The sequence below is a fragment of the Cavia porcellus genome, unplaced genomic scaffold, assembly GCF_034190915.1.
Source record: "Cavia porcellus strain 051 isolate PalLab524CR breed Dunkin Hartley unplaced genomic scaffold, mCavPor4.1 scaffold_2, whole genome shotgun sequence".
In the NCBI taxonomy this organism is placed as follows: domain Eukaryota; kingdom Metazoa; phylum Chordata; class Mammalia; order Rodentia; family Caviidae; genus Cavia; species Cavia porcellus.
In genome coordinates, this window is record NW_026947485.1 from 91404705 (window position 1) to 91420237 (window position 15533).

The window sequence follows — 15533 nt, forward strand, 5'->3', positions numbered from 1 at the left end:
CTGAGATGCTCACAACCTGAGGTTGGTATTCACTACTTTTGGTGTTAAATTGTTTGATAATTGAGAGTGAAACGAAATGACTCAGAAAAACAGATGAAGTGAGAAACTCCTTTATCAGATCAGGCACAATAGTTCATTTTATGTAGTATTTTTTTTCCTTACTCTTTCAATGACAAACAGCAAAAAAATCAAAATATCAAAAGTGTCTGAAGATTTAGGAGACAGAACAGTAAAAAATATTTTGGGTCCAACTTGCCTACCTGCTGCATCCCAAGAACACATATTCTGACCATCGTAGAAAAGCCAGAGACACATGTGCACGCGCTTTCACAAGGGCATGTGAAAAACAAAACACAAAAACACTTACATTCCACATATTTAAGGGAATTCCAGAAGGGCACTCTTCATATGCATTTGCTTTGGTCTCTGTTTCAGGTTTTGGTTCATCAGCTGAGAAACCTGAGACTTCTGTTTCTCTAATGATCCCATCTTTATCTTGCTGTAAGTTCTGATCAAAGTTCTGCCGTGTGGCCTCATCTTCAGAATCCAACTCAATATCACTTTCATTTAGGCCAGGAGGCAGCAGTCCACTCCACATCTTTTCTTCTAGAATGAAAAAGCTGAATTAAAACATAAACAGGAGCACTGGAAACAATTTTAAAACAATTAAAAGACAGCCCAAGCCCAGTCTATCACTGGTCTAGGAACAATACACATAAACTTTTTTGTTTTTTGAATCTTAGAACTCTCTACATTAAAATAGCTAGAATCTTCACTTGTATAATTTCAAATAAATTAAAAGCAGGTTAAATTAGTGTTTCAAAATATACCTAAAGATTTAAAAAAAAACCCAGGAGCTTGAGTTTTCTAATATTTGGGTAATTTTTTCTAAAAACACAGAAATTCAGTAAAACATCCATTGCTCAAGAATGTTATAAACCAGTATACTTTGCAGGCAATGTATTTATATGTCTAACTATACCAACTAAACAGCACAATAAAGGTGGGTATTTCCCCTATATTTGAAAGTATAAAACTTTGAGGGGACTTATTGTGTAAATAGCAAGAAGACAAAAAAAAAAAAATTCAAGCTGATCAGTTTGAAGAAGTATAAAGAATATCTTACTTTTAAATTGTACAATTAAACAGTATTGTACATACAGTGTTTTTGAATGAAAAACTATTTGGGAAATTAATGTTAAAATTCAGGATGACACCATTTAACATTAATTGTACAGTCCACTGACAGAATCATTATTACTAAGTTAATGAAAATGATTTTTTAAAATTAGAGTTGGAATCATTTGCTAAGATGACAACTAAGCACATATTTATCACTGGTCTCTATAGCACAACCTACTTTTTATACACGTACTAAGCCGAATAAGTTCACTCAAAAGATGGCTACAATACAGGATCTGTACTGCTCATGACCTACTATCAATCTAGAGGGATAAACAGAGAAGGACAGAAATCTGTTTTGTTGAGAATGCTGCTAAAAATTTTGATTAACCAAAGAAGAAAAAAAAATTTCCATTATATCTGAAACAAAGACATCAGGGACTCTGCAGGAATCTCTTTTAAAAACCTCCTCCTAGGTCCAAAGAATTAGATTTTATGTTTTGTGGTTTTTGTTTAGCCTCATTAGTTGCTGGTTCTCTGAAACATCCTAAAGTATTCTCTTGGCTTTGTAAGGAGAATGGAACTCCACCAACTGGAATCCAGGCTCCGCCACCCACTAGTAGCATAAAGTTTCTTTATCTATAACACAGGGATAATTATACTGACTGTAGATGGTCCTAGGATTAAATGAAACAAGGAACCCAACCCAGTATTTAGAAGGTCCTAGCAGCGCAACAAATGTTAACTTCTTTTTACTACTATGATTTCTGTGGCTATATACTACACTTTTATCATTTCTATTATGGGCAGGATTCACAATATAGTTTGGAAGTTTTCAACATATATTCATTTAGAACAGATACAATTAGTTCCTTCCCTATCTCCACAGTCTAATATGAAATTTCTACTAAAAAACTTGGCATCTGATTTTCTGCATGGGATAAAATGAAGTGTAAATTGTCAGGGAGATGAGAGCTCAAACTTCAGTTCTTTTCATCTGTACAGGCATTTTTAAAAGCATGGTAATAGATTTCTACTCAGAATTTGCACTTTTTTTTTTTTTAAGCAGAGACTCAAAATTTTACAAGATCCGGGTCCCATAAAACCTAAACTCATTCTTAAACCTAGCCTGTGGATGTTAAAAATTGTAACAGAGACACTCTTGAGATACTCTGATAGTATAAAAAACAACATATAAAACATGTCAATATTGGAAAATGACTACTATTCTATTAATAAAAATATTTCTACCATTTTGTATAAGGGGTGGAAGCCATGCTCCAACATGACTTTGCCACTGGCTGTAAAAATATACCTGTAGGCTCCTTATCCGTTTAAGAACTTGAGGACAGTATCAAATTTCAAATTTAAATTCTTAACATAAGCAGGGTCTGTATTAGCACAGTTGCATTTCCTGTCTGTGGCATTTTTAACACTCTTTCAGATCTTGGAAACAGAAAGACATAAAACACTCAGAAAGCTCTAACCTCGTGGGGGACATCTACATGCAGGGTAAGTTTCTGTCAATCACAGCCAAGTGTCAACTCAGTCTGGATCCTACTGGGCAGGCTTCCCCCAAAGGGCAGTTACAAGGCACCTGCTAGACCAGTTTTTGCATCTCTACACGAGGACAGTCTATGCCAGGGGTGGCAAACCTATGGCACACTGCAGCCAGCTGTTTGTGCTACTGGAAGTTCTACCTGGTTCACACCACTGGTCTATGCTCTGGGTACCCAACTGACGTTCCCTCTAGGGCACAGTCTCAGCTGCCTTACTTTCTTCCACAGGCTTTTCGCCCACACCAGCACACGTAGGCAGGAAACGGCATCAATAATGGGGTAGTCATTCATTTTTTATGGCTTTTTAGACTTTCTCAAAATTATGTTTAGTTCCCACTGACACTGTAGGTATTAAGAACTGTCTTCAACAAGTCATTTGCCAAACAGGATGGTTCTGAGTGTACTAAAAGTAAAAGCAAAATTAAAACAACTTCAAAAAGTGGAACCCACCTTCAAATTCATACAAGGTAAAATTCAAGTAAGGTATGTTTTTCAACTTAGTTCTTGAAAATCTTCAGCCGTGTGTCATTTTCTTATGACTGTTAAAAAGCAAACCAAACAAACAAAAAACTGGGGACTCAGTAGCCACTGATAAGCACAGCTAACTGCTGTCATTCCTTATGGAGCCTACAAAATGGAAATGCCCTATTAAGCAGCAGCTCATCATTCATCAGGCATCATGGACTAGCTTAGGGATTTCCGCTGTGGTCTCCTGTTTGAAAACATTGCCTTCCCACATGCAGCACGCGTGTGTGCGCGTGTGTGTGATTTACGCATTTTCTAATTGGCACCATGTCTGGCCTCCCGTCATTACTGTTTTTAGCTGTTCTATAGAAAGACTTTTTCTTTAACATGTCTCTTACTCATGTCCTCACAATGTTTCTTTATTTCATAGCAGATCACTCTGCTATAAATTATTCTTTAGCTGAGAGAATTTACTCAGCTGCCATTCTCAATAGATCTGCAATACCAAAGACGCAGAAGCTTTTTTTTAATGTGGGTTATAGCTAATTCATGTAACAGTGTATTAATTCATAAGCTTTTAGTTTTTAGTCCATAACCCAAATAACACGAAAATGTGAATGACTGACAATACCTTTCTTCCTATGGATTTGAATATCATCTTCTTTATTATTTCATACACACTTCACCTCCCAATTTACTATTTCTTCTAACCCACAATTATCCTACAAAACATTTAGCATGACTATGCAGTACATCCTAGGCCTGAGCTGACAATACTATAAACTAAAAATATTTCTGCATCAAAACTAGTCTGAATATCTGTGTATTCTTTTGCCCTTGAAAACCAGCCATAGTCATTATTTAGCACCCTTGGGCAGTAAGGCACTGGTTTAGTAGTTCCTGATCTATATCAAGGAAGTAACTGGAATCACTAAGTTGATTTCAGTATTTTACAAAACCCAACATATTTTTCCTCCCAGTGAGGAAAAAACCATCCACCCTTAGGTAAGGAAATTCAAATTCAGTAAAGCATTCATTATTCCTTAGCTCACTAGAGATGCTCATTGGACTTTATAGCCCAGACTTTTTAAAGAAAAACAATGAACACAGTTTAGTAAAACACTAATTTTCAAAATATAGAATCCACAGACATTTCAAATTGCAACAAAAAGAGTTCTACACTGTGCAGGACTTGGGAACTACTGTCCACAGGGGCAAAAACTGTCTTCCAAGTGAGATGCTTTCTAGCCTCTGTATTTGTTTGGTTCTCCTTTTTAAAGCTTTAAAAGGAATGTGTGATCAGATGATCTATGAGAGGACTCTTTCACTAATGCAATCCTGACTAAATCCCAGGAGATAAGGCTTCCATGCTCTATCTACCAGCCCAGCTAATATTAGGTTCACAGTCTGTACATCAGGATACAGAGAAAGGAAAGGAAACCATGGTTACAAGAGAACATAGAACAGAAACAGGAAATAAAGCAGGTCACTGTCACACATGGCATACAAACAATGTGGCAGGCACTGGTTTACCATTAATCCTCACAACAATCTTTTCGCTAAAAATTACTACCTATACCCTTTTCACAGATGAGGTAACTCACTTGTCCAATATACTGTGATCCATGTACTTTACAAAAGTAGAATCCTGTAGCTTTAAATTATGAATTTTTAGAAAGCAGAGCTATGAGGGGTTCACATTCTTGGAGAATACAAATATTTAAGAGTCCAAAGAATGATTCTAACCTATTAAGTACAGACTTGCTAAAATGTAATTAGGATTTTTCCTGTAGTTCTGAAGTACAGAAATATATATAAGGTGTTACACTAAACTGCACATATGAAGGTCATCTTTAGTGGTTTGGATAATATTTTATGAAAGACCAGGCAACTCCCTATAACCAAATCGCCAAAGATACAATCTGAACAGCTCAACGGATAAATGTTTCCTGCCTCTAACAGACCAGAAGTAAATTCTATTATCAAATAAAGCTATCCTATGTCCTGTATTTTTGTATTCAATTTCACATAATCACAGAAACATGAAGTTACCTTATATCTTATATTTCTGTATTCAATTACAAATAATCACACGAATCTGAATCTTTTCTAATCTAAATAGTCGTACTTATGAAATAATTATAAGCCACTATCCACTAACCTTAAAGACTTTGCTAAATAATTACACATAATCAGGTTCTGTGCTTTGGAATTACTTAAGTATCTGCTAGCAAGTAGTATCAATATTAATGTAAATGTCTCATTTACTTTCATGAAACAAATGTTTTCTCCAGAAGACAGAGGAAAACATAACTGAAGAATAGATCTGTTAGGATTTAAATTGTCAATCTGCTTACCCAGATAAACTATTTAGCAGGATTTTGCATGTATGCACGTGTTTAATTAGAGTGTTTGTTTAGACGGGGCCTGGGAAACACTTCCCAAGACCCTTGACCTAGCACGGAAAGATTTAAAATTAACCAGTAAGATTTCAAGGCTCACTTGAAGTCGATGCCGCCGTGAGAATACTTACAAGTTTCAAGATTGCAAGAGGCTGGCTCTAGAAGGGTACACCTTTTCCTGTTTGGCTGTACAACCCGGAACTCAGCAGGCTCTGACGGCAGTGCCGCACTCCAATCCCAAAATGGGCAGCAGCCCCTCCTGGCCACAGAACTAAGCGCCCGGGACTCCGGCGTAGGAAGCCCAGCCTGCCGCCTTTCTTACTAATGGAAGCACCCCGGACAACGGTAAAGAAGAGCCTGTTTCCTCGTTCAAAAGCTCCTCGCCCTTTCTCACTTTGGCTGGGATGGGACAGAGAAACCTCCCACTAACTAGCTGGGGAAGGCGCCGCGAAGGGCCCTCCGAGCCGAGCGGACAGCATCGCCTCCGTGACCTGGGCCGGAACCTTTCTAAACCATCCCCGGCACTTCGGTCAAGGAACTGTGAGGCGGCTCAACCCAGCCCCTCTTCTCCCTTCACGGGGTGCCCCTGGACCCGTCAAGCCGGCGACCGATCCCGCGAAGAAGCAGCTGTGCAAGAAACCGCACTCACCGATCAGGAAGCGGACTGCCGGCATCCATTTTAAGACCTCATCAATATCGTGCTTTCTCATTGGCTGTGGCGTTTCAGCCAATTGGCTGGGGCTATTCTGGTCCTGGAGTCGCCATGGTGACGGCCTCGCTTGGCTTCCTTTTTCTGTTGACCTGAAGGAGGCGGTTTCTTCACTTTCCCCTCCTCTTTTCTTGATTTTTCTCTTTTAGTTTTTTATTTATTTTCTGTGAGTCTTAAAAATTTACATGCGTATGTCGTGTTACAGGATAATAAAGTAATAAACATTAAATCTAAAAAATATTTTTATTTTCAACAGATGCTTAATTGCCCTAATATGTTGTCCTAACCGGTTCTAACCTGGTGACAGTTTATTCTTTGTACCTGCTGTCCCATGTTTTCCTCCCAGCATCAAGCCATACTTGTGTCCACCAACCCCTTTTTTCCTTTTTTGGCACCATGCTGGCAATTAAACTCAGGGCTTTGTGCATCCTAGGCACTTTTTCTCCTTTTTTTTGACATTGGGTCTTACTATCTAGTTCACGCTGGCCTTGGGCTCAGTATATAGTCCAGTCTGGGCTGGAACTTAAGGCAATCTTCCTGCCTCAGCCTCCTGAGTGCTGGTATTACAGGCTTGTACTGCCATGCAGGGCTTTCCCAGCATGATTATTAGTGAGCTATATCCAAGTCTTTTCTAAGTATCTTTTAACTCTGTTGGTTTTTCTCTGTACACTGAACATTTTATTTTAAAGGGTCTTGGTTTTTTCTCATTCCTTGCTGTCCCCTTGGTGCCTCAGGGTGAGGAAAGTACTGATATGGATAGTGAATTGACTTTTTAAAAAGAGACCAAATCTTAGATGCTCTCTGTGCTTTCTGGGGCATTTTCATTCATCCTTCCTTTTCCCTTACCTCTTTTCTTTCTCTCAGTTCTATGTGTATTAATATATTGTCCTCTTGAGTTCCATATACCTTGCCACTCTCTGGTTAGCAGAAACCAACATGACTCATTCTCTCTACGTGTTCACCAAGTGGTGATTGGGGCCAAAGTGCTTCACTGACAAACTGAGTGGCTTTGATCAAAAGTTTATGAATTCTTTTTTTCAATCTGTTTAATAAAGAAAGATGCAAAAATCCTCAACAAGATCCTGGCAAAGATATTGCAACAAATCATCAATAAAGATCATATATCATGAGGCTGCATCCCAAGGATGCAAGGATGGTTCAATATACTCAATTCAGTAAGTGTAGTATATCACCTAAGCAGAAGCAGACAAAAATCACATAACCATGTCAAGAGATGCAGAAAAAAATATGTACAAAGTCTATGTTTTCAAAATAAAAGCACTTAAGAATGTAAGTATAGAATCCATTTAGGACAAATCAGTTGCCAACATCATATTAAATGGAAAAAAGCCTGAAAGCTTCTCCTCTAAAATTAGGAACAAGACAAGGATGTCCACTGTCACCATGTCTGTTCAACATAGTACTCAAAACATTAGCAAGAAAAATTAGACAAGCAAAAGAAATAAAAAGTATGTGTACAGTAAGAAGTCAAATTATCATTATTTGCAGATGACATGATCCTCTACATAGAAGACTCAAAAAATCCACCAAAATACTCCTAGAATTAATAACCAAATTCAGCAATGTAGCAAGATACAACATCAACATACACAAATAAATAATATTCCTGTAGACCAATAAAGAACCCATTAAGAAAGAAATTAGAGGGCTGGGGATTTAGCTCAGCGGCATAAGTGCCTGCCTTGCAAGCGTGTGGTCATGAGTTCGATCCCTGGTACCAGTAAAAAAAAAAAAAAAAAAAAAAAAGAAAAGAAATTAGAAAAATATATTATTCACAATAGCACCAAGAGAAATTAAACACTTAGGAATTAATCTGACAAAGGAATGAAAAACCACTGCAATGTAAACTAGTACAACCACTGTGGAAATCAGTATGGAGATTCCCCAAAACAGTAAATGTAGAAATTTCATTTGACCAATTATTCCTCATCTAAGCATCTTCTTCAAAGAGTTAAAGGTATCATATTACAATGTACATGCATACCCATGTTTAGAGCAGCAAAATTCACAGTAGCTAAATCTTGGAAGCAGCCCACATATCCATCAACAAATGAATAGGTAAAGAAGTGTGGTATTTACACACCATGGAGTACTACTCTGCAATAAAGAAAGATTAAGTTGAGTCACGTGTAGGAAAGTGGATACACTTTGCGATCATGATGTTAAGTGAAATAAATCAGACATGCAAACTCAAATATCTCATGGTTTACCTTCCATGAGAAACTCAAAATATAAACAAAGAGCAAACTGAAAAGATGGCAGGGAGTAGAGAGATGGTTATTTCTCAAATGGGAACAGGGACCAAGAGATAGGAAGAAGGGGAGGTAGAGGAGAGAATGGGATGAAAAAGGAAGATGTGCCACATATATGAACCAACTCCTCACAAAGAACGTAAACATTATGTACTCTAAACACAGACTAATGAAAAAAGAATCTATATGAATCTATGTTCAGGACAAACCTGTCCAGCTTCCTCACAGCGTTGTTGTCATGATTTATGTCAATGGCCCCAGGCCTCATGCAATTATGTGTTTGTGACTGGTTCATTGTCTAGCACTTGAATTGATGATATGAGTGCTACACCCACCTAGGGGTGGAGCCAGGATATGATGTAGTGGCAGGAAGAAGGTGTGTCTGTCTCTCTTGCCAGATTCTGCCTTGCTGTTTGCAGGTGCCGTGAACTGTGGCCCCACCGCGCTATGCTGGAGCCAACTGAGTATTGACTGAAACCTCCAAGAACTGTAGGAAATAAACCTTTCCCTCCTTAACTTTGGGCATCAGGTATCTTGTCTCAGAGACGAGTAAAAAGTAACAGAAACAGTTTTTTTTTTTTTTTCCAAATCAAATCTTAAAAATACAAAGTAAACCGGGCATAGTGGCTCATACCTATAATCCCAGCACTCGGAAGGCTGAGGCAGAAGGATATTTGCAAGTTCAAGACCTTCCTGGGCTATAAAGTGCTCAAGTTCAGGCTCAAGGCCAGCCTGAACTGCATAGCAAGACCCTGTCTTGAACAGACAAAAAACAAAACAAAACGAAAAAATGTGTGGTGGCACATGCTTGGAATACTCACACTTATAATGCTGAGGCCAAAGGATCCCCACAAGTTTAAGGCCATCCTGGGCTACATGGTGAGTTCAAGGACAACCTGAACTACATAGCAAGACCCTGTCTCAAAAAAAATGTTAAGTAAAGAAATGTAGTGTAAGAAATTGCTGTTGAAACTGTTTGCCTTGAGCTTAATTGCTGTACTAATCTGCTTGTGCCACTATAATAAAATATTATAGATTGCTCAAAGAACAAAATTTATTTCTCACGTAGTGAATGGTGGGGGTCTGCTAAGTGGGCTTTATTATGAACGCTCTTCTTTTGCTGTGTGAACAGTCACTGTCTGAGATCACATGCGAACACAGGTTGGGGAAGCTCTCTGTTGTCTCTTCCCTTGTAAGGACTAAATCCTACTGAATCAGGGTTCTATCCTTTTGACCTTATTTAACCTTAGGTACTTCTTTAGGGCCCTCATCCCTGAATATAGCCACATTATAGATTAAAGCTTCAACATACAAATTTTGGAGATGCAATTTTGGAGATGCTCCATCCATAGCAATTACTACTAATGATAGAAGTGTGACCAGAAAAAGAAAAGAGAAGGCAGAAAGGGAAAAAAAGTGGCATGGAGTAGCAAGAAAATGAGGTTGAGCTGGGTATGATGGCTTAAGCCTGTAATCGCAGCACTGAGGCTGAGGCAGGAGGATTGCTGTCAGTTTGAAACCAGCTAGGCTACATCGTAAGTCCAAGGCCAGTCTGAAGTACACAGCAAGACCCTTTGTCAAAAAAAGAATAATGTTTCTGTATTTAAGCACTACCTAGGTTACTTCTACATACAGTCCATTAAGTAATGGTCATTATTTAGTACCTTTGAATGTGAAATGGCCAGAGACAATATCCGTACTCCAAAAATATATAAGTATCAAGTTTTTGGAAACCCCTACTTTAAAAATAGATATTTTAAAATTAAGTTTCTTAATATTAACTTGAGATTTCTCAAATACCCGATTGTTTATGACATGACTAGTTTCCTATAATAAACATAAATAGTAGCTCAGATTTTTCTTTTGGTTCCTCTTGGGAGACTCTCATTTTCTGAATCGTATTGTTTTGTCAATTTTCTAAGGAAAATGTCAGTCACTTGATTTATTTTTAACAATAAATTTTCCTCCTCTTCTGCAAATTCTTGCCCTGGAACCCTGCCAAGTCATGCATTTTGTGAATGAAATATTTGTATTGTTGAGAATTCTATGAAACAGAGAATTGTTGAATACCTTTTACTAAATCATAGTGAAACACCAAATACGTAGTGAATTGCGCTTGAATAGTGTTGCATCTGGCACTAATTTCAAGCATGTAAGTTTCATTTAAATTCTCTACCATATTCTTATAAGCACAAAGAAGTTGTACTTTGCCAAGAAATATTAAGGTTTACAAATAGTTTCCCTTATATTTAATATTTTTTCTTAGTGTAGAGATTAGAAGTCACACCCGAGTCACAAAGGATTAATTGTAAAGTTCTTTTCAGTGGCTGCTAAACATCTGACTGATGAAACATTTCTTCAAATATAATGAAATCCCTTAAATATCTCTCAGTTGGAAAAAGTGAATAAAACTTTGTTGAACATATAATAGAAGTGCTTCTTGCTGAAACTGAGAATAATTAAGTGCCTTCTCTATAACATGTCTCTTTTTCAACACTGAGGAAAGAAAAGGTCAGTGAATTTAGGTAAAAGAATTGAGATCAGGGAGTTCTGAATTTCAGAAATCTTTTATATCCTTCATGACTAAGACAATTCCTCTATCTGGATTCATTTTTTAGATTTGTAGGTTGAAGCATCTATAATGTTAGTCTCCCAAGAAAATGTTGAACAACTAACATAGACAAGAATTCATATTTGAAGAAAGAAAATTTTAGTAATATAAGAGTTGCCAAAGAAAAACACTTTTTTCTTCACTGGTCATATTTGGGATTTTCACTTTCTTCTTTCACTTTCTCAGGTTGCATGTAGGAAGAAAGGGGGAAACAGAAGAGGGAGGCTTATGGAACATTTCTCTGTGTTACATAATTTCCCTCTAATTGTGTAATTCTATGATGATGAGGTAGGTGTTACTGCATCCATTTTTCAGATAAAGAAATTAAGATTTCAAGAATTTAAACAACTTGCCTACTACTACACATCTCCTACTGTAAAGCCTACAGAGAGGGAAGATCCATGGAACTCTGAAACTACTGCTGCATGGTGCCTCTAATGAGGGGCCAGAGATTATGGATTGTATCTAGATGTGCCCACAAAGCTTCATGTCTTCATATGGATCTAGGGAGTGTACTGATGAGATCAAAGATGCATTGCTGGGATTGATTCATGGTTTGATGGTAGGATTAAGGGTGTGAGTGCTGCCTGCTTTAAGGCAGGTTAGCAGGGTAATATTTGGTTCATTGTAACATGAGCGTTACCACATTGCTATACAATAGTTGTCATGAGTTAGTCTCCTCAATAGACTGTAAGCCTCTGCATATCAGAGCTTGTCATGTAGGAGATAAGTAGAAATGAAGATGGCAGTGTAGGGGATGAAGTAAAGTGGGGAAGATGGTTCAGGAACATCATGTGAACAAACATAGAATGACAGGGAATGCCATGGCTCAGAGAAGACTGAAAAATCAGCTTAGGAGACACTATGGAGTCTCTCCTAAGGCGGGCAGCAGATTCCAAGTGATACAGTGGAGGAAATTATAGGACTCTGACCAACAGAGTGACATGATGAAGCAGTTCTCCAGGGAGATTGTATGACAGTCTTGTAAATTTGAAAGATGAATTTGGAGGTAGTTGAATCAGTGTGAAAGCACCTAGGCAAGAAGGCTGTCAGCAATGAATGATTAATACCTGGGCAAAGAGGAAGGGAATGGAGAATAAGGGACAATTCCCAACATCAAGTCTACTAGTTCCCTATTAATTTTTGCATTTTCTCCTGTTCACATTTTCATGCATTTCTTTTACATCTTATCATTGCTGCTCTCTACCCATTCATATTCTGTGTTTTATGAGTTCAGCCTAATGAACTCCCACAAGTATCCATGACCTCCCAACAGTGGTACCAAGGGACCAAACCCTTACCACACAGGCCTTGGAGACATTTGATGTCCAAACTATAGCACTTTTTTCTTTAAATTTTAGGTAAATTTATTTAGCATTTCTGATACCTGCAGGGCTGTCCCTTGTCTGTAACAGCTTTTGATTGTTTCAGATAAATTTAGGATGTGGTGATGAAGGTGGAAAGGAAGTGAAAGCTTATAAACAACAAGGAATTTGGGGGGAAGGTCTTTGAAAGTAAGATTTAACACACTCAGCACTCTGAGATCTTGAATTATAGACATGTACAAAGACTAACTGATCAAATGAGGTAGCCACATCCCTGAGATCCCCGCTCCAGGCCTTTGCCTACCCTTGGAGAAATGTCTTATTCCCAAGGTTACTTCCAGGTCTTTTCTAGAATTTCATTCCAATATGTGTGTTGGTTTTCTTCTACACTCTTTAGTCTTACTATTTTACAGCCATTGTAGAGATTATAGTTTCCATCCTTAACTTTTTACTGACTGCTTAGAGTTGTTATCTTAATTCATGTAAAATGTAGAAATCTGGAAACTCCATGGGTTCATTTAATGTTCTTGATCCATCTTTGCTGTTGCCTCATATTCACATCTACATGAGTTGTAAATCTTACATTAAAGTGATTTTATATTTTAATTTGCATTTGTATTTTAAGGGAATAAAGAAGAAAAAGTCTTTTCACATTTTCCCACCTATTTACTGTTTCTGATGTTCCTCATCCCATTCCCTAATTCTGAGTTTGCATCTGCTTTCATTTAGCTTTATTCTAAAGTGCTTCTTTTAGAATGTCTTGTAGTATAAGTTTGTAAACAATGATTTTTCTTTTATCTGAAGGGTCCCAATGTTCCCTTTAAAAGTTTTTCTTTTGGCTTTATTCTTTTTTTCTCAAGACAGAGACTGATGAAAAATTTACATGCAATACAAATTCACCCGTTGTAATTTGCATACTATTAGTCATGTAAATACTGCCATGACTGATACACACAATATTGCCATCAAACTCAAGTTCCTTTATGGTCATATACTTGTCCTTCTGCTAGCTCCTGAAAACCGCTGACATGTTCTCTGTCTTCATAGTTTTAAAATATATTGAATAGAGCTTCCATTGATTTTTTTTCTCAAAAGTGACTCATATTTTCCTGTTTCTTTATATGATGAGTATCTTGAATTTTATCCTGGAAATTGTGAATAATATATGGTAGAAATTCTGGATTACATTATATTTCTCCAAAAATATTGTACTTTTTTAAAGTGAAGTAATTCACTTGGCTAAGCACAAAGTATAGGCTCTGACTCCCTATAAAAAGGAACCAGCTCAAATTCCAGTTACTTTTGTCACGTCTGGGATTCTTGGAGTTTATGCTTCACTAGCACAGTTCAAAGGTCATCCACAGAGATTCAGTCATACTTTTTATATAAAGTTTAAGCTCATCCTTTCTGTTTCTCTTCTTTTCAAAAATGTTCCTTCCTTTTCTAGCAATTGTTACTGATCTAAACTCCTCAAGTAAAACAGATTTCCTTTGACTTTCTAGTCTTCCTCCACAGTGCTGGCTCTGGCTGGTCCCTGGTCTAAGAACTAGAAAACTAACAAAGTTTCCCACAGTTTATCTGACCATTCCAGCATCTGCCTATTTTACTTATTCTCCAGTGTCTTCACATTGTTATTTTGCTTCTTCCATAGCCTATAGTTATTACTGTAAGAAAGGTTGCTCAGTCAAATAGGAGCCCACTTGGCTATGACTGGAAGTAGACTTTAATTTTTTTCTTTCCTCTTTCTATTATTTTTAAGAGAATAGAACCAAACGAAATAAAACATAAAGCCAATCAAAACAAAACAGTGAAAGCAATAGGGGACTTCAAAACAAGATAATAGGCTACCATAATGCCTTTTGTTATCTTCAAAATAGCTGCCCATGTCATCAGGTGTAATAAAATCAAACCAAACAAAACAGAAAAGGCCAATCAAACCAAAACAATGAAAATGATAAAGGACTTTAAAACAAAATAATAGGGAATTAACAATGGCTACCAATTTCCCTTTTTAGACATTTCCTCCCCTTTCACTTTCATAATTTCTATTGTGCATTTTGGATCCCTTTAGTTTTTTATACTAGCAAGATAACATAACATTCAACCACCTGAGTCCAAACCATTTCACTCAAGAACATGATCACAAGTTGCATCCATTTACCTACAAGTCTCATGATTATCCTTCTTTATAGTTGAGTAGCTTTCCATTGCACAAAAATATCATGTGTTTCTAATCCATTCTATAGTTGATGGGAAAGCCACCCCTGCTTTTTGTTTGTTTGTTTGTTTTTGGTTCTCTGTTGCATGGAGCACTATTTTCTTTGACTTCCAATATATGAATTTCCTTCTGAGTTAATGTGTTTCTTGGATACAGCATATTGATGGATCTTGTCTCTTGATCCATTCTGCCTGTGTTTGTTTTTATCTGTGAAATGAGGTCATCTACACTAATGGTTACAGCCAACATGCACTGGTTCATCTTTGCCATGCTTTTTCCCTGCTGTTGGCTCCCTACTTTTCCCTTCTATTTAATTATCTGTGCCACTCAGGGATCCTACTTTGCTGCTGTTCTGTGGTCATCTTTATCTCTATCTAGAATATCCCTCAGTACTCTTTGTAAGGTTGGTTTCATGGTTATGAAGTCCTTGAGTTATTCATGGTCATGGAAGTACCTTATTTTTCCATCAGTTTTGATAGATATTTTTCAGGGTACATCAATTTGAGTTGGAAGTTGTTTTCTTTCAGGACTTGAAATACTTCACTCCAAGCTCTTCTTAACTTGATGGTTTGTGTTAAGAAGACTGCCATGATTCTGATGGATTTTCCTTTATAAGTGATCTATTTCTTTTCTCTAACAGCCTTTAATGTTCTTTTCTTGTGCTGATTTCCTGAGATCTTGATTATTGTATGTCTGGGTGCAGATTTATTTTGGTTATGGCTAGTTGGAGTTCTATATGCCTCACTTAACTGTATTTCATGTCCTTTTACCATATGTCTTGGTTACTTTTAACTTGTTGCTGAAACAAAATACCTGACGCCCAAAGTTAAAAAAGGAAAGGTTTATTTC

General features: G+C 37.2%; 1 protein-coding gene across 4 annotated transcripts in view; it reads right to left on the reverse strand.

The window, feature by feature from the left end:
* Positions 1-6344, reverse strand: part of Fam204a (family with sequence similarity 204 member A) — a 29539-nt gene extending 23195 nt beyond the window's left edge. The window contains exons 1-3 of one of the 4 annotated variants that reach the window (XM_013143638.3): positions 6198-6237; positions 3132-3220; positions 368-606 (exon numbers count right to left, since the gene is read on the reverse strand). In XM_013143638.3, coding sequence (XP_012999092.1) covers positions 368-598 — 231 coding nt within the window. In that variant the 5' untranslated portion in view covers positions 599-606; positions 3132-3220; positions 6198-6237. Of the gene's footprint in view, positions 1-367; positions 607-3131; positions 3221-5679; positions 6177-6197 lie in introns of those variants that run through there. The other 3 variants (XM_013143639.3, XM_003479315.5, XM_013143640.3) reach the window with 3 other exon arrangements.
* Positions 6345-15533: the final 9189 nt, after the last annotated feature.